Source organism: Ixodes scapularis, unplaced genomic scaffold (assembly GCF_016920785.2).
Source record: "Ixodes scapularis isolate PalLabHiFi unplaced genomic scaffold, ASM1692078v2 PGA_scaffold9__187_contigs__length_104089568, whole genome shotgun sequence".
Taxonomy (NCBI): Eukaryota; Metazoa; Arthropoda; class Arachnida; order Ixodida; family Ixodidae; genus Ixodes; species Ixodes scapularis.
The window spans coordinates 1,541,935-1,568,505 of record NW_024609884.1 but is presented as its reverse complement, the minus strand read 5'-3'; the positions used below and the strand labels follow the sequence as shown (position 1 = coordinate 1,568,505).

The 26,571-nt window shown below is 48.8% G+C and overlaps 1 protein-coding gene across 1 annotated transcript; it reads left to right on the top strand.

Moving 5' to 3' along the window:
- Window positions 1-1,726: 1,726 nt before the first annotated feature.
- On the top strand, window positions 1,727-2,849 carry LOC115311272 (G-protein coupled receptor dmsr-1-like). Its single transcript, XM_029969893.4, has one exon. It carries the CDS (start codon window positions 1,832-1,834, stop codon window positions 2,795-2,797), a length of 966 nt encoding a protein of 321 aa, XP_029825753.1. The 5' UTR covers window positions 1,727-1,831; the 3' UTR covers window positions 2,798-2,849.
- The last annotated feature ends 23,722 nt before the right edge of the window (window positions 2,850-26,571 follow it).

Here is a 26,571-nt window from a genome sequence, read left to right as displayed (position 1 = left end):
AAGCTGAAGGAAAGATTCCTGTAGTTTGGTGGCCATTTAAATATTAAATTTGCTTCTTTAAGCCCTTTCTACATGATTAAAGTTTGTTACTTTGACCTTGCGTGCCCCCCTCCCCCCCTCCAAAAAAAAAAAAAAAAAATCGCCCCCAAATCGCGAAACACATTAAAAACAATCAATAGATTTAAACAAATTTCTCTTTCCAACTAAACGATGACAGAAATCCCTAGATCTAGGGGAAAATCCCTAAGGTTGGCAGCGCTGTCTGTGGGTGCCTTCGCGTCTTCTGCGTTCTCTTTCCGAGCATTATAAGACGATATACGTGGTTTTGTACGCGTCGAAAATTGGAAAATATGCCCGGACCGGAAGTGTGCCGAGGCACCCAATAGATGGTGCCATTGAGTTTGTTGCCAGACCAAAAAGGACAAAGAGCGCTGTGCTGAGGTAAGCTGATATCAATGGTCGGCTGTTCCACAGGATGTCTGCGCAAAATGCTTTTGCTAGGAGCTCCAACATGGCGCCACTGTCTTCACGCACGCCTCCAATTGTGTATGTCGAGGGAAGCGCCCGTCATAGCCGCCTGCGATCTTACGTGCCGCCATCTGTCAGCTGTTGCGCCAATCAGACGCCCTTTATTAGAAGATCTACGTCGTAGATAGGGATTTCAGGTTTTTGACATCCAAAGTTTTGCTCGGGTAAGTTTGTTCAGTGCAATGTTCAAGTTATGCCCTTGATGCACGTTGTTCGGCCATCTCCGTACAAAATCTTTTACTGAATATGTCCACAAAGCGTGTTATGCGGTCCCTTCAAACAGCCATCGACCCGTTTGTTTCGCGCAATGAATTTGGTAGCCCCACTTTTTGAAGTGATTTGGTGGCTTTGGAGTGACAGTTGACGGAGTTTTTAGGGCGTCCAAAAAAAGTGTCTTGGCGAAGTGTGTGTCCGAAGGGAGGTTTTCTGCCCAAAGGCATTGGCCATCTTTTCGGTTTATGATCCGCCGGGCATCGGCCACCTTGGCCGACGTCTATGAGCCGCCGGCAGCCTGTTCGGGAAGCTATCCGTGGACGGCAGTGTTGCCAACCGCCGCGGTCGTTTCTTCCCCAATTTTTGTCAGAAGATTCCCTACATTTCCCTAGATTTTCAGGAAAAGTATTAATTTGTATCAATACTGAGATTATCGTTCTGGAATAGCTTAAGAATAGATTCCGGTAGTTGGGTGGCCATTTAAAGGTTAAATTTGCTTCGCTAATACCTTTTTACATAATTAAAGCTTGTTACTTTGGTCTTGTGAGGCCCCCCGAAATTGCTGTTGTTACCATTGGAGATCATCTCTGGCCCCGACAATCTACAAATAAGCGTTTTTTATCGCTGCACTCGGCCGGCACGAGGAGGAAAAAGGGAAGGAACGTGTCTCTAAAGCCCCCTGAAACACATTAAAAACAATCCCTATATTTGAACAAATTTCCCTTTGCCCCTAAATAATGACGTAAATCCCTAGATCAAGGGAAAAATCACTAAGGTTGGCAGCACTGGTGGACATTGTTCGCTGTGTCCGCGCTTTCTCGCTGCGTGGGAGCTGACGTGGTACTCTTGTCCAGGAGCTGCCGCAGCTGCCGACGCCTCCCAGCCCGCGATGGCCCAGAACAGCTCGGCGGTTCTGCTGCTCGAGGACTACCTCCTCACCCTGAGCGTGGACAACAACAGCTCGCTGCCCAACGGTTCCTCGTCGGGGGCCGACGGACTCGACGACGACGACGTCCCGCTGCCGTATCACGGCGCCGAGCTGGGCCGCTTTCACGAGTGGTACACGGGCAACCTGCACGGGTACCTCAGCATGACCGTGTGCATCTTCGGCATCGTGGCCAACGTGCTCAACATCATTGTCCTGACGCGGCGCAACATGGTCTCCCCGACCAACAGCATCCTCACGGGACTCGCCGTGGCCGACATGCTGGTCATCGCCACGTACCTTCCTTACACCGTGCAGACGCACGTCCTGCCTTCGACCAGGAGGCAGTCGTACGCAGTGGCCGTTTTCATCCTCGTCCACGCCCACGTAAGCGTCGTCTTCCACACGGTGTCCACCTGGCTCACGGTGACCCTTGCCGTCTGGCGCTTCTTGGCCGTCTCCTTCCCAGCGTCCAGCAAGGAGTGGTGCAGTATGACTAGGGCCCGATGGGCCGTTGTCAGCGTGTATCTGACGTGCGCAGTGTGCTGCCTGCCGGTGTACCTGTCCTTCACCGTGCACAGGGCCGGCTCGCTTGAGGATCCTTCGTACAAGGTAGACTTCAGCAACATCACACGTGCCAACGGGGCCTTCCTGCAGAACCTCAACTTCTGGACTTACTCCGTGCTCATGAAGCTCGTGCCGTGCGTGGCCCTGACGGGCCTGAGTCTCGGCCTCCTGCGAGTCTTGTACGAGGCCAAGGCCCGCAAGAGACGTCTTCGAAGAGGGGCCAGTGGCAGCTCAGGGAGCAGCGAAGACGCACGCGACCGGACAACGCGCATGCTTCTGGCCGTCCTGCTCCTCTTTCTCGTCACCGAGTTCCCGTCAGGCATCGCGGCCCTTCTGAGCGGCATTCTGGGAGACGACTTCTTTCTCCACGTCTACATGAACTTTGGCGAGGTGATGGACATCCTCGCGCTCGTCAACAGTGCCGTCAACTTTGTGCTCTACTGCTCGATGAGCAGGCAGTTTCGCAAGGCGTTCGCAGCCCTGTTCACGCCTCGCATTGTGGCAAAGTGGTTCCCGCTGACGACCGAACAGGCAAACAGCACGTACGCCACTACGTGTGTTTAGGAGGACGCCACAAAACTTGAGAACCGATGTGTTGAACCAAAGCGCACCTCTGTGAGTGTTCTGCGCGTGGGACACACCAAGCGCACGCAGTCGGCCCTATATATATAGACCAACACGCGGCCCTGACGTCACGCAGCTGCGGTGGCGCTGTCGGCGGCACTGCGCATGCGCAGATGATTCACTTCAAGGGGATTCGGTTTCTGCGCACGCGCGGTGCCCACACCTGGTGTGGGCAAACGAGGGCTTGTTTGTAAACAGCGTGTCGGTGTATAGCGGCGAGTTCCAACGGTCAAGCACAGACAGCCATCTGTGCGTGCTCATAATGTAAGCCCAACGCGCATAACAAGTCTCTGCCCGGAAAAGTCAGCCGGGGTCAGTGCTGCCAAGCTTAGGGACTTCCCTCTATATCTAGGGATCCTCGTTATCGTCCAGGGACAAAGGGAAATTTTTCCAAATCTAAGGATGGTTTTTAATGGGTTTCAGAGAGCTTTAGCCATACGTTTTGTTTCCATTTTTCCTCCTCGTTCTGGCCGTGTGCAGCGGGAAAAAGGCTTCTTATTGTATATTGTCAGGGCCAGGGATAATCTCCAGTGGTGACAACAGTGATTTTGGGGGGGGGGGGGGGGGGGGGGGGGAGGGGGGGGGGGCACTCAAGGCCAAAGTAACAAAGCTCAATTATGTAAAAAGGTTTGACCGAAGCAAATTTAACCTTTCAATGGCCACCTAACAACAGGAATCTATTCTTAAGCTTGTCCATAACGATAATCTATATATTGACGCAAATAAACATATTTTTTTTAAGATACAGGGAAATCTAGGGAGTTTCCCGACAAAAATTGGGGAAGAAACGATTGCGGAATTTGGCTACACTGGCTGAGGTTCGGTACGCTGCTAATTTTTTCGATCACCCTTCATTCAACATGGCATAAAAGATATTTTGATTCAAAATATAGTCTAGAGGAGATCCACATAGAGGGGAAGGTTCTGGTAACTGCCCAGTGGCAGGTGTCAAGCGCCATCCGTCTCATGATTCATAAAGTTAATTTCCAAGCAACCGCGTGCGGTAATGCACGCGCATGTTTCGCGATGGCCCATCCTTCGATATTCGCGGGAAATGTTTTTTATTGAGCATTTCTCACTGGGAATTGGGGGGCAGAGATTTTCCTGTAGTTCTTATGGTGGCAGAAACTGCAGTATTCAGGCTCATTACTCAAGGAACAAAGTAGTGTCGACATTCCAGTGTGATTGGGTATGCCTTCCGCGGGGTGAATGAAGCATTTTGAATGCTAGCTAGCTACCAGCTGCAGGGCACATTTACTGCTGAATCACTGTCGCTTGTCCAAGATATCGCATGAAACCTCTCGCAGACGCCAGTCGGTTTCTTGAGGATCTGGAGAGAATTCTAAGCGAAATTACACTCTAAAAAAAAAGGGCGTCGCCTTACACCGTTTTGTCCCATATATAATGCACCCCAAAACTTCAGTTCGACGTACAGCGCACTGTAGTCGAACAGACGACCCCAAATTTTACAAGGGGCTTGATAACGGTGCGATATAACTTATTAAATTGCTAAAGTACGTACCAAAGATCACAGAAAGAAAACACTGAGGTTCTTTTTAGTAGGGGCAAGAAAACTCAGCTTAATTTTTTTGTAGTCACTAACACGTACATTAGCTATTTTAATAAGTTGTACCACAAGGCGAGCTAGCCTCTCGTGAAAGTTAGGGACGTCAGATCAACGTCAGTGCGCTGTACGTCGAACTCAAGTTTTGGGGTGTCTTATATGGAACAAAGGGTGTAAGAATGCACCTTTTTTTTTTTCTGGGAGTGTAGCACCCCAAAAAGTTTCGCTTCGAAAGCGGTGGCCTTCATACCGACCAAAATTCGACGCCGTGAGTGTGAATCTTTCGGGAAAGTTTCGTAAGTTCAACAGGCGCCAAGCTAAACACCGAAGCTATGCTTGCTGCACGCATCGTAAGTGGCGTCAAAGAAATGTATTCGGGAATCCGGTTTTTACCACGCATTAATGTGTTAGTTGGGCACAAAAGTGCCTTCGTGGAACTATCAGCAAACCAGCCCTTTGGTTGAAAGTAGCAGTGGCGCAAAGGTTGACAACTCCATGGCCTTCTCTGGAACGTGTTTCGGTAATCGAGGGCGCCTCCCAGTTGCACGAGGTTCCCTCTGCAGCCTTCCTTTCACTACTATTTCAAACGTAGTACAGTCTGCAGCAGTGCTGCCAACCTTAGGGATTTTCCCCTAGATCTAAGGATTTCAGTTATCGTTTAGGGCATAGAGAAGTTTGTTCAAACCTAGGGATTGTTCTTAATGGGTTTCAGAGGGCTTTAGAGACGGGTTTCTTCTTTTTGTCCTCCTCTTGCCGGCCTGGTGCATCGGGAGGGACTTTTTCCTATATTTATGAATTTCTGTCATCGTTTAGGGACAAAGGCAAATTTCTTCAAATCTAGGGATCATTTTTAATGGGTTTCAGAGGGCTTTAGAGACACGTTCCTTTCTTTTTTCCATCAGGTGCTGGCCGAGTGCAGCGGGAAAAAGGCTTCGTTGTATATTGTCGGGGCTAGAGAAAATCTCCAATGATAACAACAGCGATCTTTTTTTTTTTTTTTTTTTTTGGGGGGGGGGGGGGGTTGGGGTCAAAGTTTAATTATGTAAAAGAGTTTAAACTACGCACGTTTTACCTTTAAATGGCCACTAAACTATGGGAATCTTTCTTAAACTACTCCATAAAGATAAACTCAATATTGACGCAAATTAACTTTTCCTGAAAAGCTAGGGAAATATAGGGAATTTTTTAATGAAAATAGGGAAGAAACGATTGCGGAGGTTGGCCACACTGAGACGTTTCACCTTTCTGGCTTGGCTACGTAAAATTACTTCCGCCATCTGCGGATGCTACTACAATAAGTCAGGAATTGAGTCCTTGCGAGCTACATCCAGTAGGGCTCCGTGCTCTTGAATTTCCCCGGAGGACCCCATTCATGGCGTCGATTCATGATCGGTGTCCAAGCGTTGGGGAAGCACCATCGGTCAACACGGGCGGAAAGCAGAATCAAGCGGCAGGGCTTTCACCGGCGATTCCTGAGCTAACCACAAATCGCCGCCTTACGAGGTTTTGCAATGACGTGGGCGTAGCATATTTCTCGAGCTAGAGCCTGTTGGACCCGTCGAGATGACCTCCCCCCAACATGCCTTGCGTTCCCATTATGGCTTCTCTTTTGTCCTCAACTTCGTTGAAAGGAGCTTCTTCTCCCTTAATGGCCCTCAGTATTTCCTGCAAGGAATCTTCGAAACCAGATTTCCGACAGGTGAAAGCGGCTCCTATTAGCGCAAGGTTAAAAAACACACACACACACACACATTTTATGAACGACGGTGATCGTGTGCAAAAGTTACCTACAGGCTACAACACGTGACCGGTTAGCTTCCACGACGATGGACCCGGTTTTATTACGGGGTGTCCCAAGTAGCAGCCAGGCTCTTTAAATCGACCGCAAAATTCGGTTTGTTAACCTATCGCGCTACGATTTTGCGTAGCGTTGCCCACAGATGGTGCCTTTTTTTTTTTTTTTTGTAAAATTTGCAAAGAGCGAATTTACCTGAGGAAGAAGTGAACAGCAAAAAAAGGCTTAACTCCTGTGGAAACCCAGCGAAGCCACCGGTCTTCAATCAATAGAGCGCTGTATTGTTTGAACACCGGTGACTTCGCTAAGCTTCCATAGGAGTTAAGCCTTTTTCTTTTTTACTTTTTCTTCAGGTAAGTTCGCTCTTGGCAAATTTTATAGAAAAAAAAAAAGCACCACCTGTGCAACGCTGCACAAAATCGTAGCGCGATAGGTTAACAAACCGAATTTTGCGGTCGATTTAAAGAACCTGCCCGCTGTTTGGGACAGCCGGTAGTACAGCGTGCTAAGATGGCCGATCGAGATCTTCCACCGGCACCATTCACTGAGCGTGGAAAAAAAAAAAAAAAAGGGAATCGTGATCGAGAAAAGCGTCGTCGGTTCTTCCAAACTTTGAGTCTTTTGTTGAGAAAATGTGTGCGCGCATTTTGATCGTATAGCTCGTGTACTGTTGCTGCAACGGAATGTTCCAAAAGTAGCGCATAGCATACCATCTCCTGGAAAGGAAATGGTGAGCCAATCAAGCCTTCTGATTGGCGGTTATCTTCGGCGAACAGCCGAAAAAGCTGTACGCACAGGAGTCGTGATGTTCGCCGGGCTTTCCCGCAAATAAAGACCTTTTTTTCAAAAAAAGCAGCTGCGCATGCGCGAAAACATACGGCCCGTGTTTGGTTGAAATCAAACGGTGTCCCTTCATATGTGGGCAAGAACCCAGCGACAGCTCCTTGAGCAAGACAGTCCACGCGGCTTCTGTTGTTTAACGTACATCGAGTAACCTTTCGATGGAGTGGAAAGTGGAGAACCTAGCCCAATACAATATATAACAAATAAATACATGCATTATAAGATTTAAAGCAAAAGTAAATGGTCGGCTAGAACGACAGGGACAAAACAGAGACAGTGAGAAACAGAGATATACACACCGCTGACTACCAACTATGACTTTATACTTCTTCGTCACTTTAACCCAAACATTCACACCTAAAGTAATGCCAATAAACCACCCTACACTACTAAATTAAAATAAATTATTAAATTATTAAATTTGGTCATTAACACCTCCCTGACCCAACCCACAAACCTCCGCCCGACACACATCCCTCTTATTCCCTTTCACGGGGCCGTGCCACATTGCAAAAACGGCCTTTTTTCTTGCTGACCGTGATGGAGGGCATGCTCACGCAGCCACCAGCGCTTTCCTCAATGGCCAAGATTTAAAGTTCAAGAGAAACTATTACGACTCTTGTTATTAAGACGTAGGGTTCTTTTGGGGCAAAAAACAAGATGCGACTATCATGGGTGTACCAACCGAGGGAGGGGGGGGGGGGGAAAGGGGGGCGCTTGCCCCCCCCCCCCCCCCCCCCCGTTCTCAAAGTGGGGGGGCAAGGCATGTGATTCCCCCCCCCCCCCCCGGAAACAGCCGCTATCGGGCAGGGCAAACACTGTTTGGCGGCGCCCAAGGGATACCAAGGGCACCGCCTTTCGGCCCTGGGGGGTGTTCGGGGTGTGGTTTGCCCCCCCACTCAAAAACAAGTTGGTACGCCGCTGGCGACTATACACGACGAAATACACTCCTTTTGTTGAAAGATATCATCGGGCTGACACTAAAGCCCCTCGATATGTTTTCGTTTGTCTTTGCAAGTAGCGCCAAATGCGCAAGCGCACGTGGCCCAGGTCTCGAGCGGCCCTTGGAAGCAAATGGCGGCGCAGCACTGAAATGAGCGGCCCTTGGAAGCGAATGGCGGCGGAGCACCCGCTCGTGGCACGTGTCTTGCGCATTTCCACAACAATGGTTGGCGGTACTTGTGAAAACACCTTTATCAAGGGGCTTTAGCTGACACTGCTCTACAAGAGAAAGAAACCAAAATAATAGTTGAGTAATCACGTAGACACATGTAACATCGAGCTGCTATATCTAAAGGCCCGTTCACACTCTTGCAACCGAGTACGACCGCGAGAGACGAGACCTGTTGAAACTTCTCAAAATGTCCTATAGGACGAGGGGACACACTGGCGCTCTGCAGCGCCATCTATGCGGTGACGCTGGAACTGCATTTCACAAGAGCGAAGGTTTTGCGGGATTTCCGAGGTCAAATGTGCGTCATACCTATAAGAAAGGCTCGTTTATAACGTTGACAAAAGTTTTTCGAGCCAAGAAAGAAAGGATAATTCGCGAGAGAAATAGAAAATGTGCCGGGCCGCCAAGTTTACACTGCTACCCAGTATAGATGGCGCCAGTGTGTCCTCTCGTTGTTAGAGGCTTTAAGACACCAAGTTTTAAGAGGTCACGAGAGTGTGAACGGGTCTTAACGCTTGCTATCACTTGTTCGGCAAAGGAGCCAATGTGTTAACATTTACAGCACGTGCGGTGCGCAGATAAGTGTGCACGCTGTTTCATCGCAGGCTTTCGTACCAACAAACCTTCGGGCAGCCCAAGACTCTCCTGAGCGCAAAGAAATATCAATTACACGATCAATATTAATGAAGGGCACCTGGAACTTAGCAGTTTTATGAACGAATGATGAATATAACTAACGGCTGTTTCAAATAGTGGCCAGCTCTTTAAATCGACCGCAAAATACGGTTTCTTAACCTATCGCGCTACAATTTTGTGCAGGTGGTTCCTTCTTTCTAAGAAATTTACAAAGAGCAAACTTACCAAAAAAATTAAAAGGCTTATCTCATATGGAAACGCAGCGAAGCCACCAGTGTTCAAACAATAGGGCGCCCTACTGATTGAAGACCGGTGGCTTCGCTGCAGGGGTTTCCATAGGAGTTAAGCATTTTTCTTTTTTACTTTTTCCTCGGGTAAGTTCGCGCTTTGCAAATTTTATAGAAAAAATGCACCACCTGTGGGCAACGCTGCACAAAATCGTAGCACGGTAGGTTAAGAAACCGAATTTTGCGGTTGATTTAAAGAGCCTGGCTGCTATTTGGGACACCCGGTGGTAGGTATACGGCGGTTGCATCAGCTCGCAAGATGTGCTGATGATTTAAGAGCTCATCGACACCAAGTGTAAGGGGCATCGTGTCAGGAGCCTGAGACGCGGAGGTAAAGCGGCAGCACCGGACAACCGAAGTGCACCTGAAATCGTTCCAGGTATCCTTGAGGGGTGTCATCTGTCACGCACAGCCCTCGTGTAGCTAACCTTCTGAAGAAAGCTTCACGTCCACGAATGCGTGCTACACACCCAACTGAGCTTGGAAACAAACAAGCGCGATGTTATCCCCTCTCCCATAACATCGCCCCGCGTCTCGAGAATACCCAAGCAGCACGGAATTTGGCCAAGCATTGGCCAACGGCCAATGCTCGACCGTTGACCTTTGGCCGGCCGTTGGCCATTGGCCAAAGAGTGGCCATTTATCGACCAATGTTTATTATGGACACTAAAGAGTGGCCATTCATCGGCCAATGCTTGGCCGATGGCAGAAGGCCAGTGGCCAATCGCCAATGGCCAGAGAAAGGCCAGTCATCAGCCAATGGCTGGCCACTGTCTTGCCACTGGCCAAAGGACCATTTCCAGCCATTGGCCCATGATTGGCCAAATCTGTGTTGCTTGGGTATCTAGCTCGGTTCCTCGGTTTGATCCGAGCGGCAGGACATGGATCCACCACCCGGTACCGCCGTCAGCGGCGGTTGCGTAGCGGTGCCCTTTTTCCTCACATGTGTGTCCCTGCCAGTGCTGCCAACCTTAGGAATTTTTCTCTAGATCCAGAGATTTCCGTCGTCATTTAGGGGCAAAGGGAACTTCGTTGAAATCTAGGGATTATTTTTTAATGCGTTTCAGAGGGATTTAGAGACACCTTCCCTCCCTTTTTCCTCGTGCCGGCTGAGTGCAGTAGCAAAAAGGCTTCTATATTGTCGGTGCCAGAGACAATCTCCATTGGTAACAACAGCGATTTTTTTTTTGTGTGTGTGTGTGGGGGGGGGGGGGGGGCACACAAGGCCAAAGTAACAAACTTTAATTATGTAAAAAGGTTGCAATGAAGCAAATTTCACCTTTAAATGGGAATCAAACTGCAGGAATCTATTCTTAAGCTATTCCATAACGATGATTTCAATATTGACGCAAATTAACGCTTTATCTGCCAATCTAGGGAAATCTAGGGAAGTTTTTAATAAAAACTGGGAAAGAAACGACCGCAAAGGTTGGGAACACTGGTCCCTCGTTCACACAGCCCCTTACGTTGCGAAAGCTTGATGTCGGCTTAGGCCTAGTGCTTCAAAGTGAGCAAGCTCTGGCATGCGACGTTCGAGACACCAATGTGACGTAACGTAAAAAGAAAACACTGCTGTCTGATTTACACTGCCAGAGATGTCCAAAAAGAGCTGCTGCGCATGCGTCAAACCCCCCCCCCCCCCCCCCCCCCCCCCCATCGACAATGAAGTGCGTGCGGCCGCTCTTAGGCCTATACATTGGCCGGAAACAAAGTCTGCGCTGGATTATTTCTCGCCAACAAACTGTATCGCCCAAGTCTGCCAGAATTAATTTGACGGGAACTTGATAGTTTTGATTTCGGTTGTACAAGCGTGTGTTCTCGCGACAAAAAGAAGCTTGAACAGCTGCCGTTAAGAGAAGCAAGTTGTGCAGCTCACCACGGCAGCCGAAAGAGCGCTACGGGAGCGCATTTTAACACGGGTACTTCGACATCCTAGACTTCTTCTGACAAGATCAAGGAGATCGAACTATAGGGGGCGCTCTGACCCGTTTGTTTTCCCCACGCTCGGTGTTTACTCAACACAAGGCCTGTGCACATGCCGACAGGCCTTATGGGCATGTCCATGTCATCTTCTACAATAGAGCGCGGGGCACTGTTTAATGTAAAAAATATTAACAATCGCCGAAGCGACGTTAAGTGCCGGATCTATCCACAGAGAATGCGAGCTTGACCCACTTCGGCTTTTGTGCTGAGCTGGGACCGTGCATGCTGCATTGTTCATGGAGGCCGTAGTGGAAACAAAAGAGCCCCTCCTCCCCCTCACCGGAGAACACGAACTCCAGCCGAACGCTGACGCCGCGTTCGGTTATGTCGGCCGAGCGCAGAGTCATTGTATCTGTTGTCCCCATCCGTGTAGTTGTAAAGTTAACCGCTTGGGGCGTCACGGTCTATACTCCTCCCCAATTTTTTTTTTTTTTTTTAGCTGTTCAATCCACCTTTTTAAAAATGATGGTATGAAAACACATCTTCGCGCTTCTGGTATGAAAACACATGTTCGCGCTTCATGGATTCAGGAGCGCGACTCTTTCAAGCGGTTCCAGCGCTCGTGGTGTGCGCGCGCGCGTTCCCCCCGCCTCCACCCCCCCCCCTCCCCCCCCCCCCCCCCAAAAAAAAAAAAAAAAAAAACAATTTCGTTCCGGTGGTTTCGTAAAAAGGTGTATAGGCGATGCGCTACAGTCCGCAAATCTAAAACCCTTCAGTGTGTTTGTCTTGCAAATAGCGCCAAAGGCGCCTCTTCAGGAGACGCATGCCTTGGGCGGCCCTTGGAAGCGAATGGCGGCGGAGCCAACGGTTCTCACATGCAGAGAAGCGCTGGTGTAGCGCTGCTCGCGTGTGGTCAGCTAGTTATCGTCTCCCATGAGCAACAGTTTTGACGGTGCGATACAAAGCTGGTGAACGCTCCCGTCGGCATGCGCTTAGCGCGAGGTCAGGGCTATGCTTGTAACGCTTCGCTGCATGTTTGAACAGGCCTTTAAAGGGAGGCTCAACCAAACATTTCAGTGTCCATAATAAGTATCGCACAATCTTTCCACGAGGAAGCAGCCGCCGGTGTGCGCGAGCGCACGCAACGAAAATGACGTCTAGTCCTCCAGTCACACTTAAGTTGACAGTGAAATATGTGGGCTCCGGGAAAAAAAGGAGAACAGGTTTTTCATCACCACAGTGGGGTCTGGTGAAGACGTTCAGCCTTTCCACTCTGCTGAAGACGGAAGACCAGCGGAGCTGTACAATGGAAAGTAGTGGCCGGCCACAAGTCGGCAAGCCAGAGTGGAAAGGATGCCGCCATCTATGAGCGACGGCGGCAACCAGATACGTGGCATGCCGCCGTCGCTCATAGATGGCGGTAGGTGTCTTCATTTCTTTGCGGGGGGACACGACCCTGGGGAAACTATACTCTGTTTCACCTTATGTTGTACCGCAGATAAGGCTAGAAGCGCGAGCTCATAGCGTTGGGAGCTACTCTTAAAGCACGAGAGCCGCCGAGATGTGCCCTAGAGCAAAGAGCTCGCGCTTGTAGCCTTTCCTGCGGTACATCATAAGGTGAAACAGAGGATAGCCCTTAACAGCTCCGCTGTAAAAAGGTAAGCGATTCATCGGTCGAACAAGCACGTAGCTTTCACTTGTGGAGATGAAAAACACTTTTTTATTCTCCTTTGGCCTGAAGCCAAAGGAGAAATGTCCTTTGGCCTGAAGCCAAAGGACATTTCACTGTCATCTTAAGCGCGAATGGAGGACTATGATGTCAAATTTCGTTGCGTGTGCTCGCGCACACCGGCGTTTGCTGGCTCGTGGAAAGATCGTGCGCCACTTATTATGGACACTAAAACGTTTGGCTTACTATCACTTTAAAGGTTAATTCACACATCTCCGTTAGTTGCGTTGGCATGTAACCGAAACGACCGTAACGGCAAAAGTCACCGGTGCAAGTGTTCACCGTACACAGCAGGGCAAGCGATGCAAGCGGGAGCTTCGCGAAGCAATTCAGGAGTCGCTGTTTTTTACGGTGTTTTGGTCGTTTCGGTTGCATGCGAAAGTAACCGTTGCAAAGGCGTGAACCTGAATCAGCTTTAATGACGTATTCACACGACGGAGATTTTTTCCACAGAAAGAAGCCAAGCGTCATCGCGCTTCGTGGTCAAGTAAGTCACATCACGGATGGTTGCTATTGATGACTCCAGCGAAGCCGACGCCTCGTAGCGGCAACGCCGAAAAGCTCAGGGGAGGAGGTCGTTTCTTCTCTGTCGTCTGCTATCGCTGCTTGGTTACCGTAGGCGGTATAGAAACAAATATCGTTGCCAGTTAGTATTTTTATGCATCCGCCGTTTCAATCCTACGCACTGACAAGATGGAGGTTTCTAGCGTCGAAAAATCACTTTGCTCTCCGATGTAACACGGATTTTACGCTGAGGTGAAAGAAATGTATGGTGGTCCGCGTACTGAACAACGAAAACGACCTCCTTTCGTCCGCCATTTTGTCTCAACAGCGCGCCCCCTATAGTTCGCTGGAGTTCACTACAACAAAATTTCGGCGCTCATTTTCTGGTCTATATGTGTTCAAAGGATCAGCATTATATCGAACATACCAATATCTTGTTAAAACAGTCTCGAAAAGGAATTTTAAAACGAATAAAACGATTAGCAAAGAGCACCTGGTGGATGTCGCTAACGCCTCGCTTGTAACGCCCGTCTAGGAACCTTGACAGCTAGTGACGGAGGTTGTCCCGCCTCCGGCCACGACGAGAGAAGAGGGAAAGGAGGAACTCCCCTCTTCCCGATAATGCCTTTTGTGTGTCGCAGAAGTCGCTATTGCCCCCCCTACAAGATTAGAGAAGATTGTCCCGTCACTCAAAAATCGTACAAAAGCAGCCCCTTCGGTGGCTGGAACGACTAGGCCATCCCCTCGACGTCAGCCTCGCCGTAGCTTTGCTCGTCCTGAGACGACCTACGTCACGATTGCGTTGGATGTCACGTGGTCTCCGCTCGGCCTTCTCCGAGCGCTTGCCAGAGTGGGTCGTTTATAACGAAAAATGCAGCCACCAGGCTCAAAATACAAACGTGCGATTGTCATTTACGGATATTGTGGATTATATTCAACCTATTTTTGAACACGACGGGAATATTTCAAATTTCGTTGAAGTATCCCTTTAAAGGTGTTTACCAGGGGTGTCGCGAGCTATTGTCGAACCGGATTTTTAGGTCGAACTTTCCTTCGAACTTTTAACCAAATTCGACCGGTTCGACATTGTGGACAGTGTGGCCGGGCCTTGATACAAGCCTGTCTAGGTTTGGAGATTTTTTTTATGCAAAGGGTTCTTCTAATTTTATGAAGCGTTGAAATTAAAAGAAACTAATTCTAATCACTGAAGAAGTTAATAACTTATTTTTTCTTACTGTATTAACTAAAATAAGCAGTGAGTGTTGCCCTTAATTCATCCCTTAGCCATCACACCATCCAATTCAAAGCCACTGGCTAGCCTGTCGCGCATGCGCATAGGAGTCGAATCTGAGTCGAACCTTTGACGAACTTTTTACAAGAAGTTCGAAAAAGTCGAACGTGGTCGAACTCGATCACGAAGCGCGTGATTGGCTCCGAGTTCTCGCCGAACGGTGACGTCAGCGCTCGTCATCAACACCAGCTGAGCCGAGTTGACGCTGAACGCTGACGTCACCCTCGTGTTCAATACATGCTCAGAGTATGTGAGAAAGCAATGGCGGACAGTCGTTGGCGCGGACGTTTGAAGAGGATCTATGCGAAGCAAGTTCGTCTGCTTCTTTTGCTGTGGTTATTGTGACGTCAGAACGCCGAGGTCTGATTCGCTCTGATTGAAGGATAGGGGGTAGACTTCAAGGCAAGCTGCCATTGAGGTCTACCCACTATCCTTCAATCAGAGCCAGTCACAGCTCGGCGTTCTGACGCCACCACAAACGCTGCAACAAGAAGCAGACGAACTTTGCGCTCCGTATTCCCTGCGCAGTGGGGAAATTCGCAAGGCCGGTGTTGGTGCTCGCGCTCCCCGAGCGGCGTTCCGCGGTGTCCGAGGGCTCCGAGGCTGTCTCGGGCCCGGATGCCCGGAGGGTAGATCGGTGCTGAGGAAATGAAAGCTGGACTCTCCGGACGACAGGAAGTCCGAGCGCACGGAAAGCAAGTCCGATTCTTGTCGGACACTGTCCGGCTCGAGGGCCCCAATTTCCTCTCCGCAGGGAAGGCTTCCGACGCACGCCGCCGCCTGTGCCGGCCGGGGCATCGGTCGGCGGGGCTGCCCGTTATGAGCCTCGAATCGCCTGGCTCACACCAACAATGCACTCTCAGAAAAAAGGGGTGTATTCTTACACCCTTTGTCCCATATAAGACACCCCAAAACGTCAGTTCGACGTACAGCGCACTCACGTCGATCTGAGGGTGCTAACTTTCACGAGAGGCTTGATAGCCGTGTGGTGCAACTTATTAAAATAGCTAATGTACGTGTTACTGAATAGGAAAAAAATAATAATCGGGATTTTCTTGGCCCTACTGCAAAACCTCAGTGTTTTCTTTCTGTGGTCTTTGATACGTACTTTAGCTGTTTAATAAGTTATATCGCACCCTTATCGAGCCCCTAGTAAAATATGGGGCCGTCTGTTCGACTGTAGTGCGCTGTACGTCGAAATGAAGTTTTGGGGTGCATTATATGGGTCAAAAGGGTGTAAAGTGACACCTTTTTTTTAGAGAGAGCGACTCCCTTGTACATTGCTACTCTTTTCGCTTTAATTCATTTAGCCTAGGTGAAAACGCGTAGAGGCCACGATTTTTGTGAACTCGGGGAGCACAGAATGTGCCGCTCGTGCGTTATGCCAGCGGTATGACTTGCTATAGTCTCAAAAAAAAGGGTGTCAACTTACACGCTTTTGTCCCATATAATGCACCCCAAAACTTCAACTCGACGTGCAGCGCACTATATTCGAACGGACGGCCGTATATTTTACAGGATGCTTGATAACGGTGCGTTATAACTAATGAAATAACTAAAGTATGTCTCAAAGACTACAGAAAAAAAAAAAAAACCTGAGGTTTTGCAGTACAGCGAAGAAAACCCCGATTATTTTTTTGTAGTCAGTAACACGTACATTAGCTATTTTAATAAGTTGTACCAAACGGCAATCAAGCCTCTCGTGAAAGTTGGTACAATTAGATCCACGTCAGTATGCTGTACGTCGAACTGAAGTTTTGGGGTGTCTTATATAGGACAAAGGGTGTAAGATTACACCCTTTTTAGAGTGTATGCTTGGTGAAGGAGATTTCTTTTACGTGGTTTCGGATGCGTCACACCCACGACACGCTCGTGTGCTCACTGTGTTTTTAAAAATACTTGAGACAAGTCTACATTTTCGGGAATGGAGCTTCTGTAATGAGCATGATGATTGAGACGTTTCGATGGGTAGCGATGCGACTGCATTTACCTGTCTCTCAATTTTGCGTTCCTTTTGAAGTGCGTTAATTTTCGTTTCTTTTCTTTTAAAATTAAGAAAGGCGATTATGTCTCGTATCGAAGTTCCAAAACAAGAAAAAGTGCGTCCGTAATTATCTCCTTCCATGGCCAGAGTGACATAGGGTTTAGAGCCACCGATGAAACTACAAAAGCTCACAGTGCCGCAGGAAGAAGAAAATAAAGTAAGTAAGGAATATTTATTTTCAGCAATATTTGTGCTGAGGGCACCAGACAAAAAGCTTCCATGAGGTAGCTTGTACGGGTCCCTGCACTTGGGCATGGTAAAAACAACGACTACTATACACTACACTTTGTCCAAATGAAACAAACGCGTACATCCCTTTTTCTTTTGTTAATCAGTGAAATCATTGTGGTCTATAATAAGCTTGTTAAGTAATGTAGGCAGTCTATGCGCAATAGGTTGCAGTGCATAATTTGTACGAAAATGAGGCATAAAAGGGGTGGGAGGCTGATTCTGACAAGAAACGATATGGAAGAAGCAGTCCTTTACAAAGGACACAAGTAAGATTGTCGACTACCACAATTAACACCAGGCAGCAAAACGTTTCTTCAACCCCTCAGCAAAAATAAATGCATGGTACGCTAGCCAGCCACTGACCCTGACGCCCGTTATCCGTATAACTGTTCGAAATTCTTCTTAGAACAAAAAAGGAAACAGGGCTACTTTACACATCTGTGTGTCAAAAAACGGTCCAGCTTTTAGTACAAAGCAGCCAAGACTGCGAGTTTTTTTTTTTTTTTTTTTATAACTTTTTAACAGCGAAGCTGTTAAGGGTTAGTGTCCCCAGTTTCGTGTCCAGTACCAAAATAAAAAAAAATAAAAAAATGTCGACACAACACTACAGAAAACTCTGGACAGCTACCGCCATCTATGAGCGACGGCGGAAACCAGACAACCAGTCTAGTTGCCGCCGTAGCTCATAGATGGCGGCACATTGTACAGCTCCGCTGGTCTTCCTTCTTCACCAGAGTGGAAAGACTGGAAGTATTTTTGTCTTGGGGCAAGGGGGGGGAGGGTGGCCGCGAGCCACATTCGGCCAGCGACTCGCAAGCTGCGGTTTGGCCACTTGTGTAACAGGAGCCTTAGTGCTGCATTTGTGCGTAAGCAAGAAGAGCGCACCGCTCAGCACTGTGTCAGCGCTCAGCTGTGCGTACATGTGAACCGGCCTTTATCGTGACGCATCGTTGCAGCAATGCATTCCTTTATTAGATGAGATGTTACAGTGTGCGCTACGTATACGTCGTCTTCACGTATTGCAAGTACAACTCTGCTGTGATATATTTTTACAGCGGAGCTGTTAAGGGCTAGTTTCTCCAGTATCGTGTACGCCGGATTAGAAATAATGACACTGAACTCTGGACAGCTACCGCCATCTATGAGCGACGGCGGTAACCATACAACTGGTTGCCGCCGTCTCTCATAGATGGCGGCGACCTTCGGAGAAAGAAGAGCGGGAGCGGAACGAGCGGCGATGTGCGCAGCCGCGCGAATATTCCGCAACCGCCGCGAAGCCCCTATCGCCTCAAGTTCCACTGCGTCGAGCGCTTCAGATTCCCTTGCAAAAGAAGAGCAGATCGCTCGCCTGGAAAGCCACCGTCGAGAGCAGAAGCTCTCGACGGTGACTGATGAGGAAGGGAGAGAAGCTCCGCTGCTCTCCCTTCCTCATCAGAGTGGGAAGGCTGAAAGTGTTTCAATGGGAATGGAAAGGAAGCCTGGTTAATAAAATGTAGTAGCTGTGTTTGAGCATTGTGTTTGCTCTTCTTTGCCTTTGTTTCGGGCTTTCATGAGTTCATTAACAACCAGCTCGCCTGCCTAATAAAGCTGTATTCAAGGAATAGAATATTTCATATTCCCATAAAGGCGTAGTGTGCAGGGAACTCCAGACTCTAAGATGGCCAATATTGGAAATCGACATTTGGAAATGAACTGACGGAAGTCTGAAAAGCCACCGGAGTCTCTGCGGACGATGGTTGCCTTAGTTCGTATACTTCTTCTGTTGTTAGATCAACTTAACCGCAAGGGAAAAATGACCTACTTGCAGCAGGACGGAAGCGAGGTAACGTACCACAACAGCACCAAAAAGTGACTTTCGAAAGGCCGACGGTTGGCCAGTGTCCGAACAGCTTGGTCACTGACAAGTTTTTGGCCACCGGAGAGACATGAACACGGGTGGTAAGAATCTGGTTACAAACTATATGGTCTCAGCTCGGCCGCCGAAAACATAAGCACGGCGGGCAAGTGTCTGGCCAGCAGCGCTAATTTTCAGTATCACCGCCGGAGACATAAACATTGCCGGCTAAGTGTCTGGCAAGCAGTGCTAATTTTCAGCTTGGCCTCCGAAATAACACGGCCGGGATGTGTCTTGCCAGAAGTGGTGATCTCCAGCTTGGCCGCTGGGGCAACAGATAATCTAAACGTTTATCGCGTTGACCAAACTTTTTCTAAGACGACGGGCAGCGAGAGGGGCATCATGCCCGCTGAACACGAAGTGGTCTATTAGACGTCTAAATGCGTCACGAGCAAGAGGTCTTGTATATGTGTTGGCAAGACGTGGTACCCTATAGACATCTTGAGTCATTTTGTAGCCGTCCTGTAGACTTCATGACGCTCCCTCTTCTTTGGGCTACAAGACGTCTCGCAAGGCATCTCCTAGACATCTTATGGACGGCTGCGAGACGTCAAAACGCGAGTAGTCTCTTTGAGATGTCTTCTAGACGTCTACGTCAAGATATCTTGAGACGTCTTGTAAAGATGTCTTATAGACGTCTTGCGTAGTCCAAGACGTTTCTAGCTTAGTCGAGCCGTTTCAAGCCGGCTTGTTCAGTGGGATGCGCAGTGGTGCACAGTCGAGTTGCAGTACGTGCTATCGGGCGACACTGTTAGCGCAAGCAAGTGATCAACGATTTCTGATTATTTTCTTTTAGACTCGAAAGGTTATTGTCTGTACTACCACTGTCGTGCAATATGCTCACTTGGAACATTACCAGAAGTGGTAAACTATGGTACCTGCCGTGACCCAAAGCTCCCCGCAAGGAAGCAGAGGAAATCGTAACGCACGCACAATATACGTACGATGCATTGTGTTCTTTCCGAGTCTATCTTTTACAGCGGAGCTGTTAAGGGCTAGTTCCCCCAGGATCGTGTCCCCTGCAAAGAAATGAAGACATCGAACTCTGGACACCTACCGTCATCTATGAGCGACGGCGGCAAGCCATGTATCTGGTTGCCGCCGTCGCTCATATGTGGTGGCAGTCTTTTCACTCTGGCTTGCCGACTTGCGGCCGGCCATTACTTTCCATTGTACAGCTCCGCTGGTCTTCCTTCTTCACCAGAGTGGAAAGGATGAAAGCTTCTCCAGTGGAGCTGTTAAGGGCTGGTTTCCCCAGGATCATGTCCCCCGCAAAAAAAAAAAAAAATGAAGACACCGAACTCTGGACACCTACCGCCATCTATGAGCGACGGCGGCAAGCCGCGCATCTGGTTGCCGCCGTCGCTCATAGATGGCGGCAGTCTTTCCACTCTGGCTTGCCGACTTGATGCCGGCCATTACTTTCCATTGTACAGCTCTGCTGGTCTTCCTTCACCAGAGTGGAAAGGCTGAAAGTTTTTTTATTGCTTCTTTTTCTTTTTTTTAATATCGGCTTTTCCGAGCTTAAATGCATATCCTTTCGGCAAAAAAAACCGGAAGATTCCGAAAGCGACAAAATAATGTATGTTTTCGAGACGTACTAAGGAACTTCACCCGCTCTAACCTAGGTCATAAACGTTCTGCGGCACCGAACAATCCTCCTCGCGCTTGAAACGCATCAAAAATTGACTGCATGTGTCTAGGAAGACGGAAAACCGGCGCCACATTCCTTGCATTGTTCATTGTTAGTGCGAAAGCATGAACTGTCCCATGAAGCGATGCCGGCGTTGTCTGTAACCGTCTGCAGCAGCGAAAGCGACCCATTGGCCAAAAGCACAGAAACGCAGAATGCATCGTCACGGAAGACGGCGCGGGGCGCTCAAGGTCAAAGCGGACGCGCCTCAGAAAAGTAAACACAAAGAAAAGCAGAGCAACGCAGATGCATCGTCACGGAAGCCGTGGAGCCGGCGGGGTTTGGCCGCGACTGCGCAGTGGGGGAGCGCGACGTCACCGCCGGAGCGCCGTGTGAAGAAGGATGACGTGGCGTCATGCTCGCGGCGCAGCAGTCGCCAGCGAGCCAGGGAGGCCTGCTGCGGGGCGCACCGCCGCACTCTCTGCCAGCGCTGTGGTCGCTTCCGATCCTCCCGGCGCCTAGAATGCTTCCGCATTCACAACTCATAAGAAGTGCTTAAAGGACAACTCCGCTCAATTCCAGGAATTTCGGGGTTTTTGGTGATTATACATTAAGGTATACTAATAAACGGCTCGACGTCGTTTGTTTCTTAAAAAAGGAAATATAATTCTCGTCATCCTTCTTTACTCCTGATCACGAACCGAAACCGAAACTGCGCTTGCGCCTGGCAACATTGGTCCCGCGTCGTCATAGTCTGGGACAACCCACGTGGTACGAACGTCACCGCACGACCACGGAGCAAGCGTCGTCGCGCCGTGTCGTCTGCTCCACGGTCTCTGCTATCCAACGGCGTGTGCGCCACCGCGGCAGCAGAGTGTTTTGACGCAGAAGAAGTCAAGTTGTTTTAAATTTATGTTTTGGAACCATTAGTAGTTGAAGTTAAGTAAACCACTCGTAATATGCCAGGCATCGCAGCACAAAACGTTGCTCCGAGATGCAGCAGGTTCGGTCTTCCCGACGACGAGCGCGGAGCGCTCGCTCAGACGGTCATCAGCGCATGCGCGTTTTGGATCACGTGGACATCGGTATGCACGCTGCTGGCGCCGCCTGTAGGCTGCGCCTCAATAAAGTAAAAAACAAGAAAAAAAGCGGTCCCAGACCATGACGTACGGCGCAGTGTTGGCTGCGCCAACACGCGGTATTGACTGCGCTGTTCTCTGCGCCGCACATCGGCCGCTAGAATTAGCAGATTTCGGAGACTTGAGGCGTCTCAAACTTTGTTTACCAGTTTAACAAACTTTTAGGTTTAATTACGTTGTAAAACTTGACGTGTAGTCTTTCTAGGTGATACTAAAGAGAACTGCGTTGTTTTTTCAGCATCGAAAATGAAGCGGAGTTGCCCTTTAAGTGCACTCTGATTTTTTTTATATTCCGGCGTTTTTTTTTTTTTTTTTTTGCCGTTCGACGGCGTGATAGGGAAATTTGAATTAGGATAAGGTGAGCCTACACTCTAAAAAAAGCACATGCGTCTACTTTCCCGCACAACACTAAGAGAGCCAATCAGCGCAACTTACGGAGGCAGCTCAGCGAACGGCGATGCCGAAACATACGTTTAGACCAAAAAACGCGGTCTGAGTTGTGACATTAAGCAATACAAAACGTCACGCTTGCATTGCCTAATGTCACAACTTAGACTTCGTTTTTTGGTCTAAACATATGTTTCGGCATCGTCCTTCGCTGAGCTGCCCCGGTACGTTGCGCTGATTGGCTCTCCCAGTGTTGTGCGGGAAAGTAGACGCACGGATTTTTTTTTTTTTTTTTTTTCATGGGCGGATATAAGGCTTACCCCACGCCCCGTCAATGTAAACTTTTTTAATAAACAAAATTGACATACACCAGGTGTTTATAGAAATAAACATTTCGTTTTTCGTGACAACAAATATTAAGTCAACGAAATAGACCTGTGAAACTTTATGCCCATGATGTCACCTTTCTGTAACCCCCCGTCCCTGTTCTGCCAGTCAAATGCCAACCGGAATTTTGTCAACGATGATCTAAAGCTCCGAAACCCTCAGAATGTGTGCGATAAAGAATGAACTGAACGAAATACAGCCTCCGATTTCGCTCGCGGTTATTCTATAAGCTCGGGAAAAAGGCGGCCCCTTTGTGCCGCTCCTCCGCGTTTCCGCGGGATTCCAGCGATCCGGCCCCATTGAAACTGCGACGAAAGCTTTGGAGGGCGGTGCAGAGTCGTGCCTTCAGAGTGCTTCCGAGGAATTAGCGCCAGACTGATTAGCAGACCGAGTCGCTCACGCAGCGACATTAATTAGGCTCTGAGGGTCCTCGCTGCTGATGAGCGGCGCCCCTTTGACCCTCCTAATCCTCCCCCCAATTCCCTCTCCCCTTCGCGGCAAGGCATGCAACTGGCCGCGTCGTACCCCCCTATACCTTAATAAAACGCTTTCAACAACGACAACCCTTTGAACCACGGCAATGCCAGGTTCCGGCCTCGCCCCTGTTTCAAACGAACATTTTTAACTCACTTTAAAGAACCCTAAAAATAAAAAAATAAAAGCGTGTTCTTTTTCTTTTAGTTTGGTTGCCCACGCGTTTCAAAAGCTTAATTTAGCGCAAAAAGGGATTTTTTTTTTTTTTTTAACGCAATATTGACAGCGCGAGACGAGATTTAGTCGGCAGTCACCTCCTTTTCCACTTGTTTTTCTCTGTCGGCATTTCGGGAGCGTGGAGAGGTGGATCGGCTTCGCCTTCATCAGTGTTGCCAACATCCGCGGTCGTTTCTTCCCCAAAGTTTATCAGACCTTCCCTAGATTTTCAAAGAATGTTTTAGTTTGCGTTAATATTGAGATTATGGACTAGCTTATGAACTAGCTTATGGACTAGCTTATGAATAGATTCCTCTTGTAGTTGGGTGGCCATTTAAAAGTTAAACATGCTTCGTTAAAACCTTTTTACATTAAAAGCCCATAAAAATGAATCCCTGGATTTGGACAAATTTTCCTTTGCCCCAAAACGATAACGAAAATCTCTAGATCTAGGGATAGAGCCCCAAGGTTGGCAGCACTGTCCTTCACGACCGAAAGGATCGTTCTGGAATGATCCGTGACGTTATGGACTTCGCGCACAAAATTTCAAATAAACCTTAAAAAGTAGCGTAAAATTTATTTTTTGACACGCGTGTCCCAAGCAAACTCTCTGAAAGAAAATTATATTTCTTTTTTCTTTTCAAGAGCTTCGGTTTCTTTTTTTTTTTTTTTTCTATCGACCAAGTCATGTTTACAAACAAACCGATGCGCCCCTAGCGGACGCCACCGGCGCCGCGCATGTGCTGGAGTGTGGGCAAGAAGCTCGCCGTCGCCCATAAACAAACCATTGGCATGCTATGTGGTCGCCGTCGGTGTGAGTCCCGTGCAAAAACCAATGAATCGGTAATTTTCAGAAAGACTTTGAACGCGTGAGAAGCGCAGTAGTGCTCTAAAGTTGTTACTCGTGGAGCAGGCACAAGGCTAGCGGTTGCGGTAAGGCGCCCGCGCAATTTTTAAGTCTCTTATGTAGCCCCAGCCTTGTACCTGCTCCACGAGTAGTAACTTTAGCGCACTACTGCGCTTCTCGCGCGCTCAAAGTCTTCCTGAAAATGACTGATTTAGTGGTTTTCGATGACGCTGCGCAAGTTTCTAATAGGAATCATATGTCGATTTTTATTAATTAAAAAGATAAGTAAGTTTTAACCAATCAGCCGACTGATCGTTACGATTAGCCCCCTATACTATGTCCCCCTGGCCGTATAACGCACATGTACAGACCGTATTAACCTAGCTTTCATGTTGGTTTGTTTAATTCTGTTAAGCTTAAAAAGAACACCTTGTATAATCCTCATAGTAGGCCCGTGCAAATCAGAAAGAATCTTGAGAAGGTTCTTCCCGCGAGGGAGTTGTCCGGGCTTGCGCGATTGCTTTGGGGGGGCACGCAGTCCACGTGGTCCCTCCGGCACCCGCTCGACGCTCCCTCGTGAAGCAGCCCCGGGAACAGGTGTTTGTCCAGGGCCGCGCTATCTCTCTTGGAGGGCGTCGTCGAATGCTTGCGCAAACAGTGGTCGATGACACCCTGTTGTCCTGCACACCGACAGCAGGTGTGATTGAGGCCGCCAACTGCGCGCCCAACCCCGGCGGCGCTCGACGCAGTTTCTTTGGTGCGAAGGCGAAGATGCTGCAACGTGGAGGTAGTTACCCGATCGGTAGGGTGAATACTTTCCCTCGTTTATTTATGTTAAACATCGGAGAATGTTTTTCGGCGTTTATTTATTTTCAAAATACCACGGTGAATTTCGGTGAATGGTCTCGCGCAGACGCTTGAAAACGGCTTTTATTGACGGAGAAAATCCCGAATACCGGGTGTCTCAAATAGCGGCCAGGCTCTTTAAATCGACTGCAAAATTCGGTTTCTTAACCTGCCGCGCTACAATTTTGTGCAGCGTTGCCCACAGGTGGTGCATTTTCTTTCTTTTTTTTTTTGTAAAGTTTGCAAAGAGCGAACTTATTTGAGGAAAAAGTAAAAAACGAAAAAGGCTTAAGTCCTATGAAAATGCAGCGAAACCACCGGAGGGCTCCCTATGGTTTGAAGACCGGTGGCTTTGCTGCAGATCCAAAACCGGTGTTTTCCGGTTTTAACCGATTTTTTTTTTTCCTTTTCGACACCGGCGGATGTTTATCGGTCTTTATCGGTTAAAGCCGGAAAGTATACAGCCTACCTGTCGGTAGGCCGTATACTTTCCGGTGTTTATTTATGTCAAAAATCGGCGGATGTTTTTTCGGCGTTTTTTCGGCGGCCGATTTATTTCCGAAATACCGGTGAATTTCGTGGAATTGTCTCGTGCACACGCTTGAAAACGGCTTTTATTGACGGAGAAAATCGCGAGTACCGGGTGTCTCAAATAGCCAGCCGCATCGGCGTACCAACCGGGGGGGGGGGGGGGGGGCAAGAGGGGCACTGGCCCCCCCCCCCACCCCGATTCTCAGTGTGTGGGGGGGGGGGCAAGGCATGTGTTTTGCCCCCCCCCCCCCCGAAACAGCCGCCACTGGGCAGGGCAAACACTGGCCGGCGGCGCCCAAGGGATACAAAGGGATACCAGACCCCCCCCAAAGACCTTTGGAGGGGGGGTCTGGTTTGCCTCCCCCCCCCCACTAAAAACCAAGTTGGTACGCCACTGGCCAGCAGCCAGGCTCTTTAAATCTACCTCAAAATTCGGTGTCTTAACCTATCGCGCAACGATTTTGTGCAGCATTGCCTACAGATGGTGCATTTTCTTTTTTTTTGTAAAATTTGTAATAAGAGCGAAATTATCCGAGAAAAAAGTAAAAAAAAAAATAAGAAAAAGGCTTAACTCCTATGGAAATGTAGCGAAGCCACCGGTGTTCAAACGATAGGGCTCCCTATGGTTTGAAGACCGGTGGCTTCGCTGCATATCCGAAAACCGGTGTTTTCCGGTTGTAACCGATTTTTTTTTTTTTTTTCGTTTCGACACCGGCGGATGTTCATCGGTCTTTTTCGGTTAAAACTGAAAAGTATACAGCCTACAGGCTATCGGCGAGCCCGGTGTGCGAAGGCGGCGCAGGACCCAAAAGGAGACCGGGGCCTGCAGATATACGTCCCGCAAGGGATGTCTCCGCACGACTTTGAAATCGTGCCATCATTCCAGGCGGCTTTTAGTATACAGGACTTGTTTCTTGGCACAGCAGAACGGGCGAAACGTCGCTACCGTGGAACGCGCAACACACAGTGGCGTAGCCACAAATTGTTTAGTAATGCCGCGATGAGTATACATGGGTTGCACCTGACGTCATTCAGAGAGTGCTCTGATGACCACCAGAGACAAGGGGAAGAAGGAGCTCCCCTCTTTTGTGCCTCCCGGATTTGCACAGGCGTCGCTGTTCTCCTCCCAGAAGATTAGAGAAGATAAACCCGTCACTCAAAATTCTTTACAAAAGCAGCTTCCCTCTCCTCCTCTTCTTACATGGTGGTCAAAAGTATGTGATGTGACGTCAGTGGAACCCATGTATCCTGTTGCCACCACCTTGAGGCAAGGCCAGAGCGCTCAAAGGTGTGACGTCCACAACGTCAGAAGGAGGAGGAGGAAATCCTGAAAGTTGGG

Coding starts and splice junctions, on each gene's coding strand:
- LOC115311272 (XM_029969893.4), top strand. CDS start 1,832: ATGACCGTGTGCATCTTCGGCATCGTGGCCAACGTGCTCAACATCATT.